Raw genomic sequence first — 14,488 nt, forward strand, 5'->3', positions numbered from 1 at the left:
GAGTGAATGGATGCCATTCACAAAACATGATTGCTTATAACTGATCATCACGGTTATAAGAGTTCTCACTTAAATCTGTTCAAACAAGAGTCTAGTCTTGGGTATGATAAAGTTTGAAACACAAAATCATAAGTTAGAATATAATAAAAAACTATAAATAATTATAAAAATAAAATAATGTCCGATGACAAATTTCCCCACGAATCACTATCGCTCAATTCTGCAAGAGATTCCAATTCACTATTGCTGTTTTCTAGCTGGTCTAAAAAAACGCTTTTGACATAGAGGGATGCTTTTTGTATACCATGGACATTGTCAAGTTTCCAGGCAAAAAGAATGGTAAAAGTGCATGCAGGACATTGGACAACACACTAGGGACAAAATTGAGTTGAAATGATTTGATACAGTAATGTAATCCTAACAGATTACAATGTATTGTACTTTTTTGAATTTCAAGTCGGGTGTCGCAACGCTGGCAGGGAACGGAACCCGGGAACTCTGATGCATCAGACGGAGGATACAGCGGGAGGACACGCGGGATTCTAGGGACAAGGTATTGTGGAAATTTTATGAAGATGTATTAATATGGATTGTCATAGTGCCCTAAAGAGCTGACTGGGGCAGGCTGATGCTGGTTGAGTCCCATGGTAGTGGAAAACTTCTTGAGGTTGGAGAGAGGTGCTTGCAGAGCGGAGCGAAAGGGCCCCTGTGCATTAGCACAGACATCTGGGGGGATATGTTTGATCTGCAAGGACATTATGCTGTGTGTCTGATCAGCACATGTCGAGATTCGTAACATACACCTGCAGATAGCCTCCCATCCACAAGGAACGGTAGTATAATCCGAGTATGCATTGTTCTCTGGAACAACGCAGAATAAGGATTCCTATCAGCGGAAATACGGGAGTCTTTGAGTGGTTATGGTCAGAGACGGAGTCCATGTTTGTTCAGCCATGCGCCTTCTTTTGTTTAGTGGAATCCAGGAAAGGAAATTCACCCAGTCTCTGCTCAGACACACCCATAGGACTCCTTTAGCCATTATCCATTGGTTGTTTTTATTAACTCATCCTGTTGGAAGGATTTCTTGTTGGGTCATATCCTGTGATGTCACTTCCCAGGGAGGAAGCGATTGCCTGCCGGAGCCATCACTTCCTGTTTGTCATAGCTTTTGTCATTTACGAATAAAAAGCCAAGCATGCTGGGCAGAGGGGAGTCATGCTGATGGAGCCCAGATGTAAGCTGTGGTGATGTCTGTTTACTTGGGGATATATACGGGAAATAGAGTGCTAGGTAAGATGCATTATATCATTAGACGTAATGAGTGCTTTATTAGCACAGGAGATATGGTATGCGCATAGCGTACAGCCTTATCTCCACAACAAAGTTAAGTAACTGCACCAGGATACTGTGGTGTAATCCCGAGTGTGGCTCGGGGTCACCGCTTTTGGTAATGAAAATTCACCTTGAGCCACACTCTGGATTACCACCAGGGAGGTTAATGAACCCTTGTCTGGGCAAATACAAGGCACACATATAGGGATATATTCAGTGCCGATCCTGACCTCTCTGGGGCCCTAAGCAAAATGACATGTCACCAGACGGGGCCTCTAGTAATTTGGGGGGCCCTCCGCAGCTTTGCGGGGCCCTAGGCGGCTTCGGCGGATCGGCCCTGGATATATTGATAGCACATAAATGTATTGTCACGTGTGCGGTTTCCAATGTTCCTAATTTATTACGTTTTTAACTGGTAAAAAATAAACAGTTTTATACCATTACATATTTTGTTCAACTAATTTTGCAGCACCTTAAATGCCTCCCAGCCCTTTAAGGGGTTTCGGATGCTGGGAGGTGGGGTTTATGACCATGTGGCCGCCGTGATTGGCTGGGCACGTTCTCGGCACAGGTTTTTTTTTTTACATTTTGCCCAAACACAAATATGCGGGTGCTTGGCATATTTGCGTTCTGACGGCGTGAAGAGGGTAATAAGATTTTCTTGACAGTTGCACCTATACAATGTATGAAAGAGTCAAATAAAAATAAAGTAAATGGCAGTTACTGCGGTAGATCTCTTCCCCTTATCATGAAGTACTATAAGAGAGGATCAGCTTATCCAAATAAATATATACCCAGAAAAAAATTATGGGTAATTATTTGCCATCCAAGGTTCCTACATGGGCTTAAAGCGGAGGTTCACCCGCACGTGACACTATTTCCCCTTAGATTCCTGCTCGTTTTGTCTAGGGGAATCGGCTAGTTGTTTTAAAATATGAGCCGTACTTACCGTTTACGAGATGCATCCTCTCCGTCGCTTCCGGGTATGGGCTGCGGGACTGGGCATTCCTATTTTGATCGACAGTCTTCCGAGAGGCTTCCGACGGTCGCATCCATCGCGTCACGATTTTCCGAAAGAAGCCGAACGTCGGTGCGCAGGCGCAGTATAGAGCCGCACCGACTTTCGGCTACTAGTGACGCGATGGATGCGACCGTCGGAAGCCTCTCGGAAGACTGTGAATCAAGAAGGAACGCCCGCTCCCGAAGACCCATACCCGGAAGCGAGGGAGAAGATGCATCGAAAACGGTAAGTACGGCTCATATTTTAAAACAACTAGCCGATTCCCCTAGACAAAACGAGCATCCAGCTAAGGGGAAAAATTGTTTTATGGGTGAACTCCCGCTTTAAAAGAGTTTAAGGTTAGGGTCAGTAATGTTTTTGGCTGAAATGACTGTTTACAGGGTATAGAGACAGAATAGATAACTGATTCCTTTTAAAAACGATTAAAAATAGATAAAAATCAATCATATAATGTACCTGTAGTTTCTAGTTTTGTTTTTGCATGTTTCCTGCTTCTCTGCTGTACAGAGCCAATACAGGGCAGTGATGGTTTGGAAAACGAAAAACTGATGTGTGGGGTTTTAGACACACAGTAATCACACCTCCTTGATTAGTGACCAGAGAGAGAAAGCTCCCAGTACTGTGGTTATCAGGAAACAGACAACCAGGAAGTGTGGAGATCAGAGAAGAATTACAGCAACTTGAGAGCAAAAACTAACAATGAGGACATGAAAACAGCACTGCATTAAGGTAAAGGAAGCTATTAAGATAAAAAAAAAATTCCTTTACAAACCCTTTAAAAAAAAAAAGAAGAAATAGCAGCAGCAAAAAATTTTTTCCAACACTGCTGTAAATATCCTTTAGAAAAGAAAAGGGACAAGGATTCTGTTTGGGAGATGTACTATACGAGGTTAATGCATCCCCAGGACCATCTCCTGCAGAGTAGAATATAGAGATATGTATCTGAAACAAGAAGCTGCTTCTCAATTTAATTTGCACATTTTATCCATGCTCCACTGGAGTATTAAATGCTGCTGCAAGCAAAGGAGTTTATCTATGATAAACCTAAGAGTTGCTTTCTCCCTCCATAGCACCCTTCTTCAAACGTTTTCATACTCGACTTGCTCATGCGGCAAAATTAAAGACGCCGACTCCCGACACGAGAGTCTATCTTTTATTGAATGTATAAACTGGCCACAGATGTCACAATCTGAATGCAAAATCTATTTTAGATTTGCCAGTTACTGTATGTAGAGCAGGGGCCTACCTGGCTGGATATAAACCAATTAGACTGATGGGACAGGACCTTACACTACTTCGTTAAGATATGTAAAGATCAGGGTGTATATAATTTTTTTAAATATAATTGTATATATATAGATAGATAGATAGATAGATATAGATATAGAGATATATATATATATATATATATATATATATACAGGGCTTTTTTTCAGGGGGAACTTGGGGGAACTCAGTTCCACCACCTCTGGCTCAGACCCTTTGGTGCCTGCTCACCACAATCACTTGTAAACACAGAAGTCTGGTTTCTGTGTTTACAAGTGACAGCTCTGCACTCTGTATGTAATGCAATCCTGGTATTTTATGCCCCTTTAAGACCCTTCTACTGTTTGTGAAATCTGAACGGGGTCGTGGTTGAGTTCCTGCACCTATTTTCTGAGAAAAAAAGCTCTGTATATATATATATATATATATATAGAGATAGATATATATATAAAGATAGATATAGAGATAGATAGAGATTATATATATAGAGATTATTTATATATATAGAGATTATTTATATATATATATATATATATATATATATATATATATATATATATATATATATATATAATCAGGGTTTGACAAATTTGCTTGGAATCTAGGAGCCAGCTAAAAAAGTTAGGAGCCAGAAAACGCGCCCCGTCCCGACGAGCTTGCGTGCAGAAGCGAACACATACGTGAGCAGCGCCCGCATATGTAAACGGTGTTTAAACCACACATGTGAGGTGTCGCCGCGATTGGTAGAGCGAGAGCAATAATTCTAGCACTAGAGCTCCTCTGTAACTCAAAACATGCAACCTGTAGATTTTTTTTAAATGTCGTCTATGAAGATTTTAAAGGGTAAAAGTTTGTCGGCATTCCACAAGCGGACGCAATTTTGAAGCGTGACATGTTGGGTATCAATTTACTCGGCGTAACATTATCTTTCATAATATAAAAAAAAATGGGTATAACTTTACTGTTTTTTCCCAAAAAAGTGCGCTTGTAAGACCGCTGCGCAAATACGGCGTGACAGAAAGTATTGCAACAATCGCTATTTTATTCTCTAGGGTGTTAGGATAAAAAATATATATAATGTTTGGGGGTTCTAATTAGAGGGAAGAAGAGGGCAGTGAAAATAGTGAAAAATTACATTAGAATTGCTGTTTAACTTGTAATGCTTAACTTGTAATACCAACGGCCCACCTTCCAAGCCAAGTCGCCAGGATGCTATTTCTAGTCGCCATGGCTACCGGGATTTGTCGATCCCTGATTGATTTTTTATATTATATATAAGATTTTTTTTTATTTATTTCAATCCGATTTTTTTTTTTCATCCAATTTTTTTTTTTTTTTTTTCATTTCAAATCGATTTTCTTGATTTTTATCACATTTATTTGAATAAAATGCTTTTGGAGTAAAAATCTAAAGATAGTTCTCCATTTAAGACACAATAATAATTTAGTTTATTCAGCATAAAATGAAGCTTAGTTACGTAGCATGAGGCTGTATATTGTGCAATATTGCATTTTTTAGTAAATTCATTCAATGAATCCAAGCTTTGCAAGCGGAGATAACATGCACTGCAATGATGCATTCACACAATTTTCCAGTAACCATGAGATAAAACAAAGTTCAGGAATATTCCTTTATCTCATTGTTTTGCAAATCTATGTACACTACAAACTGTATGATAGAATCAGTTCTGGTATAGCGGTTTTACTAACATGGCAGCATATTATTCTAAATCTGATGCCGCATACGCACGATCATTTTTCGGCATGAAAAAAAGGTTGTTTATGAAAAACGTCATTTAAAATGATCGTGTGTGGGCTTCACATCATTTTTCGGCTTCTGAAATACGACAAAAAAAAAATTCGAACATGCTGCATTTTTTAACGTTGTTTTTAAAAAATGAAGTTTTTCGGGTTGTAAAAAATTATCGTGTGTGGGCTAAAACGACATAAAAAACCTGTGCATGCTCAAAAGCAAGTTATGAGACGGGAGCGCTCGTTCTGGTAAAACTACCGTTCATAATGGAGTACGCACATTCATCACGCTGTAACAGACAGAAAAGCGCGAATCGTATTTTACTAACAAGGAATCAGCTAAAGCAGCCCAAAGGCGAAAAGAACTTCCCCTTTAGAGATGGGAGGCAGAAAAAGTAGAAATAAAGGCAATTTTTTTTTGTACATTTTGGATAAAGTATGGGAGGGTAATAAACCCGTCAGATTATTTTTTTATTTTGCTGTGTCACATTGGGGACATTTCCCTCCATTTTCTGTCCCATAGCCAAAACAGGAAGTGAAGGTTGTCACCTTCAGAACTAGTGTCCTTATTGAAGGATTTTCTCTTCACAGTGCCTTGAAAAGTTCCGCATTTTGTCATGTTACAACCAAAAACATAAATGTATTTTATTGGGATTTTATGTGATAGACCAACACAAAGTGGCACATAATTGTAAAGTGGAAGGAAAATGATAAATGGTTTTCACAATCTTTTACACATAAATATCTGAAAAGCGCGGCGTACATTAGGCTGGGAAAAAAATTGATTCAATTTAAAAATCGAGTTGGTGGGTCAAATCGATTCATATTTTCAGAAACTCGTTTTGTTCGATTTTTTTTCCTCAGGATCGGCGCTGATACGGTAGGAGTTTTTAGACGAGGCCGCGGCTTCGCCTAAAAACACCTGCCCGCAGCTCCTCAGGATCGGCGCGGTGTCCATCATTAAAAAAAAAAATTTGAATTGTAAATCGATTTTTTTCTAAAGGAAAAAAAACGCAGATTTTTTTTATGGAAAAAAAAAAAAAAGGCCAGCTCTAGCATGCATTTGTATTCAGCCCCCTTTACTCTGATACCCCTAACTAAAATCTAATAGAACCAATTGCCTTTGTGTACACCTGTGTGCAATTATAATCTCAGTATAAATGCAGCTGTTCTGAGAAGCCCTCAGAGGTTTGTTAGAGAACCTTAGTGAACAAACAGCATCATGAAGGCCAAGGAACACACCAGACAGGTCAGGGATAAAGTTGTGGAGAAGTTTAAAGCAGGGTTAGGTTATAAAACAATTATCCCAAGCTTTGAACATCTCACAGAGCTCTGTTCAATCCATCATCTGAAAATGGAGGAGTATGGCACAACTGCAAACCTACCAAGACATGGCCATCCACCTTAACTGACAGGCCGGGCATGGTAACTCTGGAGGAGCTGCAGAGATCCACAGCTCAGGTGGGAGAATCTGTCCACAGGACAACTACTAGTTGTGCTCTCCACAAATCTGTCCTTTATGGAAGAGTGGCAAGAAGAAAGACATTGGTGAAAGAAAGCCATAAGAAATCCTGTATGCAGTTGTAAGAAGCCATGTGAGGGACACAGCAAACATGTAGAAGAAGGTGCTCTGGTCAGATGAGACCAACATTGAGCTATGTGTGGCAGAAAATTAACACTGCACATCGCTCTGAACACACCATCCCCACTGTGAAACATGGCGGTGGCAGCATCATGTTGTGGGGATGCTTTTCTTCGACAGGGAAGCTGGTCAGAGTTGATAAGAAGATGGATGAGGCCAAATACAGGGCAATCTTAGAGGAAAACCTGTTAGAGTCTGCAAAAGACTTGAGACTGGGGCGAAGGTTCACCTTCCAGCAGGACAACCACCCTAAACATACAGCCAGAGCTACAATGGAATGGTTTAGATCAAAGCATATTCATGTGTTAGAATGGCCCAGTCACAGTCCAGACCTAAATCCAATTAAGAATCTGTGGCAAGACTTGAAAATTGCTTTTCACAGACGCTCTCCGTCCAATCTGACAGAGCTTGAGCTATTTTTCAAAGCAGAATGGGGAAACATGTCCCTCTCTAGATGTGCAAAGCTGGTAGAGACATCCCCAAAAAGACTGTCAGCTGTAATTGCAGAGAAAGGAGGTTCTACAAAGTATTGACTCCGGGGGGGCTGAATACAAATGCACTCCCCACACTTTTCACATATTTGTAAAAAAAAAAAATGAAAAACATTTATCATTTTCCTTCCACTTCACAATTATGTGCTACTTTGTGTTGGTCTATCACATAAAATCCCAATACGTTTTTGGTTCTAACATGACAAAATGTGGAAAATTTCAAGGGGTATGAATACTTTTTCAAGGCACTGTATATACGTATGACGAATGGGAGGTAGATAATGTATAAATAAAGGCAGATATGTTTTTGCAAATTTTGGATAAAGTAAAGGAGTTATAACTCCTGTCAGATTGGTTATTTATTTTTTGTTGTATCCTAGATTGTCACCAGGGTCATCAGAACTAGTGTCCCTTTTGGCATATTTCCACTTTATAACCGTTCTGGGGACAAACCTAAATTTGGGATTTTGTTTTTTTTTACTTTCGAGAGAATCCGTAAACAGGACAGATAGAGAGGGTGACTCTCCTTAACCCACTTAAGGACCGCCTCCTGCACATATACGTCGGCAGAATGGCACAGCTGGGCACAAGCACGTACAGGTACGTCCTCTTTAAATGCCCGGTCGCGGGCGCGGTCCGAAGCTCCGTGACCGCAGGACTCACGGACCCGATCGCCACTGGAGTCCCGCGATCGGTCCCTGGAGCTGAAGAACGGGGAGAGGTGTGTGTAAACACAGCTTCCCCATTCTTCACTGTGGTGCCGTCATCGATCGTGTGTTCCCTTATATAGGGAATCACAATCAATGACGTCAGACCTACAGCCACACCCCCCTACAGTTAGAAACACAAATGAGGTCACACTTAACCCCTTCAACACCCCCTTGTGGTTAACTCCCAAACTGCAATTGGCATTTTCACAGTAAACAATGCATTTTTAATGCATTTTTTGCTGTGAAAATGACAATGGTCCCAAAAATGTGTCAAAATTGTCCGCCATAATGTCGCAGTCACGAAAAAAATCGCTGTAGTAGTAAAAAAAAAATTTTTTTATAAAAATGCAATAAAACTATCCCCTATCTTGTAAACGCTATAAATTTTGCGCAAACCAATAGATAAACGCTTATTGCAATTTTTTTTACCAAAAATAGGTAGAAGAATACGTATTGGCCTAAACTGAGGAAACAAATATTTTTTTTATATATTTTTGGGGGATATTTATTATAGCAAAAAGTAAAAAATATTGAATTTTTTTTCAAAATTCTTGCTCTATTTTTGTTTATAGCGCAAAAAATAAAAACCGCAGAGGTGATCAAATACCACCAAAAGAAAGCTCTATTTGTGGGGAAAAAAGGACGCCAATTTTGTTTGGGAGCCACGTCGTATGACCGCGCAATTGTCAGTTAAAGCGACGCAGTGCCGAATCGCAAAAAGGGCCTGGTCCTTAAGCTGCCTAAAGGCCTGGGTCTTAAGTGGTTAAAGGGAACACAGACAGCAATAAAAACTGACAGGTGTTCTAATCCCTCTCCAGTCTGTTCAAAACGAAGTTTTGCCTTTAGTTAAACTTTATTAAAAAACGGAGATTACAGATAATTGCACAGTTTAAAATGAAGTTTAGCAAACTTTCAATGGACCAAACGGAGGTCCCCACATCTGCTTCTGCCGTCTATAAAGTGGCCGAGAGTTCTCTTCCTTTTGTTTTGGCCGCCTCAGAGAAAACCTGCAGCTTGTGACTTTCTTAAATGAGGAAAACGGGAAGCGTCTTCCAAATCTGAGCGCAGATGCGACTTCAGCTGTTCCTTCTCTCGCTTGTTTTGGTGGCACGCGGTCCAAAATCTTGTAATTAAGACAAATTGGGTAATCAGAGAAGAATAATCCCCCTTTTTACTTTCTCATCCATTTCACTTACGGCGAGGATGACAGATGTTAAATCAGACAGCAATAGAGGAACGGAATCCGTGACTTATGCTTTCATAAAAAGTGCTGCCTGGTGACATGCAAACAAGAAAATGGGCCTGCATGGAGCTATGTGTTCTACTGAGGTTAACTAGAAATCAAAAGTATTTCTACAGGAAAATCTGGGGTTAGAAGAGCAAAGTTTTAACCTAAAAACCCTCTTCTGTTTCAAGCATGAAGATTGCTACAGGAATCCACCAAGCCTCGATCAAAGGTGAGGCTACCTGGGCTCAGGGTTGCTGAGATTTCTTCAACATCCAATAGAAACCATTTGTTTTCAGTGAGACTATGGAGAATCTGCGGGGACACGTGTGCTATCCAGAGCAGGGAGGAAAGTTGCCTTCACCCGTTTGAGGGTATGTGGGTCCAGCTTTAGCAGCAAATGCCTAAAAACGAGGAACAATTTATATCCTACTCTGAGGCTTTTTTACCCATTGATGAGAGCTAATCCCAATTGATGAACACACTATAAGAGTACTACTCTAAAGAGATACACACTATACTTTTGTATGTGCCCTATCCCATTGAAAACGTCTGTTTGATGACGAAACACGTTTGGGTGGACGCGCAATGACGTCACCACGCCGATGTGAGGAAGGGCTCCATTTGCTGCCGGCCGGCATCTGTTTTTACATCTACAATTTTATCTGCTTCTTGTAAGTACCACTTACTTTTTTTAAATAAACAAGTTATACGGAATTATGCTATGGTGCACCTTCTTTCCGCATATGTCCATTTGGTGGAGTTTATGAATACGGAGGAAGCCATTTCCGGGAACTTCTACCCTGTGAGTCTACTTCAGCTTTCAAAGGCCACGGCTGGGCTATAGCCGACTGCTGAATCGAGCTTGCCCTTTGGTAAGCGGCTTTGATACTCAGTGGTGGGTCTTCACTTAAAGTGTGGAACATCTGTGAAGTCACTGAGATGTGAAGTTTTGGAGTACATATTTTAAGATCGACTATTTGTGCACGCATTGAATGGTGTACTTTTGGACTATATACACATAGTTTAATGCCCTGTACACACGATCGGTCAATCCGATGAGAACTGTCTGATGGATTTTTCCATCAGTTAACCGATGAAGCTGACTGATGGTCAGTCGTGCTTACACACCATCAGTTAAAAAACCGATCGTGTCAGAACGCGGTGACGTAAAACACAACGACGTGCAGAAAAAAAAATGAGGTTCAATGCTTCCAAGCATGCGTCTACTTGATTCTTAACATGCGTGGATTTTTAACCGATGGACGTGCCTACAAACGATCGTTTTTTTTTTTTTCTATCGGTTAGGTATCCATCGGTTAATTTTAAAACAAGTTTCACATTTTTTAACCGATGGATAAATAACCGATGGGGCCTACACACGATCGGTTTGGTCTGATGAAAACGGTCCATCAGACCGATCTCATCGGATTGACCGATCGTGTGTACGCGGCATAACACTTCAGTGGACTTTATGCTTGGTTCAGTGGTGCAGCTTTAATCTTTTTTTACTTTTTGCTTCTGTGTATCGCACGCAAGCTGCTGCCTTCCCTATAATCAAATTAATTTCATTTTAGAGCATTTTTTAATGTTCTGATTGTTTATTATTCATAATAAGCGCCGTTTTTACTTTTTCCTATACTTTTGATGCCTACCTCTGATTGTTGGCTGAATTTTTGTGGTCCTTTCTTCCCCGTTTTGGGCTTCAACCAGTTTACATAACCGATTTCTATTGGAATCATCTGTGATCGTGGTTCCTGTGGAGGCTGCATACGCCTCTTTGTCTACCTCTTCACAAGGGGGTCATATACATATATTGACCATTGTTGAACAACTAAACTTAGTCCCTGACAAGATTGTCTTTAAGTCGTAAACTGTGATGTGTGGTGTCCCCCTATACTTTGATTTAAGGCCCATCAGCACCTACCAAGTATGTCCTGAAGAAGCGACTACATTGTGAAACGCGTTGACAAGCAAGTGTGGAGGATTTGTTGGACAAGATCTACTTATATAGACCTAAATATCATATCTATGAATTTCTCATTCACATATTAAAGGATCCGACCTTTATGCTTGTAGTATTGGGTAGCTGTTGACCTCGTCAAACAATAGGGTGTTGTCTAAATGTTATGTTTTTTTAATCTTTTTTGGAATAAAGATACTCATTTTTTCATATAACTGCCTCTTGATGTGCCCACAAAGTTTGCTTTTTCTTTGAGAGTTATTCTCAATCCTTGTTTCTGTTCCCTACACCAGTAGTTATTAATTTGGAACCACTAATCAATATAAGGATAGAAGTTGCCCATCTATAACATTTCCAAAACAGTTGGCGAGTCAGCCAGGAGGGGATTTAAGAGGCACAATGATTAATGAGAAAATGTCTAAAGAAAAGTGTTAAAGTGTAGCTATTTATGTTTGTAAAATGAGAAACGAAGAGTGAAAAAGTTATAAAATAAAGAATTAAAAAAAAAAAAAGGAGGGGATTTACAGGTGACTGAGAATTCGAAGCGAGGACAACAGTCATTATTAATTTGGAGTTACTAATCAATGTGAGGATAGGAGTTGCCCATCTATAAAATTTCCAGAAAACAATGGACGATGTCCACCAGCACCTGCCAATCATCTGACAGAGAGGTAAAATGACGGTCTCCCTATGTAAACATGGCAGATCGCCGTTCTAACAGAAGGGAAGGGATGAAGTTTGGAATTCCACCTCTTCCCCTAGTAAAATCACCTCACACAATACAGATAAACACTGGCTAGGCACACAGTAAACCCCATTAGTACAGTGACAGTGCATATTTTTGACCACTGTGTTAGTGTCGTTGGTCTCCAAAAAGTGTCAGTGAGTGTCGGAACGTCCACTGCAATGTTGCAGTCCTGTTATAAGTCGCTGATCACTTGGAAATTAAAATGTCTAACTGGCACTAACCATCACTAAGGCTTCCCCCTTCTATGCCCATACACCACTATGGGACAACCCTCAACTGCCTGAACTGTTGACTATTCCTGGCCAAGACATATGGGTTGCTAGGGGCATCATATACTTGTCACAGCTCATAGCCAATGGTATGGTCAGGTTGTTCCAGGCCCTCAGACTAATTTGACCTTCCTAACCACATGCTCTTCCTCTACCTGCAGGTCTGTCACGCTCTCCACTCCCAATTTAGTGACTCCATTCCTAGACTGGAGTTGGTGCTCCTGGCCGATGTGGTCCTTGGCAAGGACCCCAAGAAATGAATCTCCTTCCTATACAACCACCTCTTGCTGCCCTCAGCCACCACTCATGCTTATCAGTTGAAAACTAAGTGGGAGACAGACCTGGGGGTGATAGAGGATGGAGAGTGGGGGGGGGGGTGCTGGAGTCCTGTAAGAAGGCGTCCCCTAAACTGTCAGATCGCCTCACACGCCTCTACATCCTCCCTAGGTCCTACCTTACCCCCATCTCGCCTTTCCAAATGTAACCCAGGTCCCAGCTTAGCCTGCCCTAGATGCAGAAACCCCAGAGGCACCTTATATCATTTAATATGGTCTTGCCCGCCCTCCAAGAATATTGGTTGCAGGTGGTCAAGTTTCTCCATGATCACATGGGCTTCCCCCTGTCAGTGTGCCCCCACGGATGCCTGCATTGATCAATGGCTTACAAAGTATAAGACTATACTGCTAGGAAGGTAATGAATCTACAATATGCACACACGTTAACAGCACTGGCACTACTGACTGTCAAATACTTGAAGCTGAACTCAAGCCAGGACCAATGGATAATTAGAAAGGTGCTACTTTACCATTTGTTTACGACCCCAGTTCCAAAAAAAAGTTGGGACGCTGTGTAAAATCCACATAAAAACTGAATGCAATGATTTGCAAATCTATAAATCCATATTTTATCTCATTTCAAAACTCTACCTTGTGGTCCACCAACTCCTCCATCAAATTATCACTTAGCTCAGAGCTATTGTGTCAAAGAGGAGAGAGCACAAGGGGGTTTGAATGGGCCGGCAGTGTCCTTGCAACACGCTTGAAGCAAGTAAGTATGAGCTCAGGCGTGTTCGCAACTCCACGTACCCGCGCCCACCAGGAAGCTGATACTGCGCAGCACTAATCACAGGCAGTGGGACATTTCCCGATTCGCTGCTGCGCAGATCAGGAAAGGGCTCACTACCTGTAATTAGCGCTGCAGAGTGTCAGCTTCCTGGCGGGTGTGGGCACGTGGAATTACGACTACGCCTGAGCTCATCCTTAGAAGCAAGGCAGGACAGGTTTATGCTATCTCTGGGAGATTTTCAGCCAGGCTTCATGAGGTACACAATGACCTAAACCTATAGCAAGGGCATTATTTAACGTTGGTCAAGAAGAAGAAATAACAAATAAACCTTGCATCAATACATATCAATGTATAATACAACATTTACGGTACAACACAGTTGAATACCACTTAGGATTCACTTGAGTATGGCACCAATGCCACAATTGGCACCTTTTCGTTGGGGGTCGATCCGTGAAGCGGAAGTTCCACTTTTAGGTGGAACTCCGCTTTAACTATGCTCTGCGGCAGAGAAGGAAGATCACACCTCATAGGAGTAAAGCTGAGTGTCATAAATGGGCATCTTACCGTCCAGCATCGGTCTCCTTGAAGATACCATCTTGGTTGGGACAGAGCTCACAGCTGGGGGTCACTCCACACTTACAAGCATCACAGAACCAGGGTTCGGTGGAGTTCTCCGAGGCCGAACTCATAATGGAGTCACTTTCTCCATCTACACCATAACAGCCTAGAAGGAGGAGACATATAAATTATTACAAAGCATTGACAAAAAGAAACACCACACCAAATACACTATGTAATGCGCTACCCCCGAAGGAGCCGCTTGGCCACTTGGGCTGTTCTGCTCCTCAACTCTAAGTATGACCTCTGCCCTCCTGACACACCTGGTTGAGTGAAAGTTACTGCAAGCACGTATAGGAACACAAGTGTAGATACCTTTAACTGAGTTGTGAATTACAATAAGCAGTGCATATACAGTAAGCATTATCTGCATTGTGTATATCA

The 14,488-nt window shown here is 41.3% G+C and overlaps 1 protein-coding gene across 4 annotated transcripts in view; it reads right to left on the reverse strand.

Annotated features, from left to right (window-relative positions):
* The window catches only part of PHF14 (PHD finger protein 14), a 293,179-nt gene that overhangs the window by 244,957 nt on the left and 33,734 nt on the right, over positions 1 to 14,488 (reverse strand). For all 4 annotated transcript variants that reach the window (XM_040352271.1, XM_040352269.1, XM_040352272.1 and 1 more), the window contains one exon: positions 14,051 to 14,210. In XM_040352271.1, coding sequence (XP_040208205.1) covers positions 14,051 to 14,210 — 160 coding nt within the window. The remainder of the gene's footprint in view (positions 1 to 14,050; positions 14,211 to 14,488) is intronic.

The sequence above is a fragment of the Rana temporaria genome, chromosome 5, assembly GCF_905171775.1.
Source record: "Rana temporaria chromosome 5, aRanTem1.1, whole genome shotgun sequence".
Classification (NCBI taxonomy): domain Eukaryota; kingdom Metazoa; phylum Chordata; class Amphibia; order Anura; family Ranidae; genus Rana; species Rana temporaria.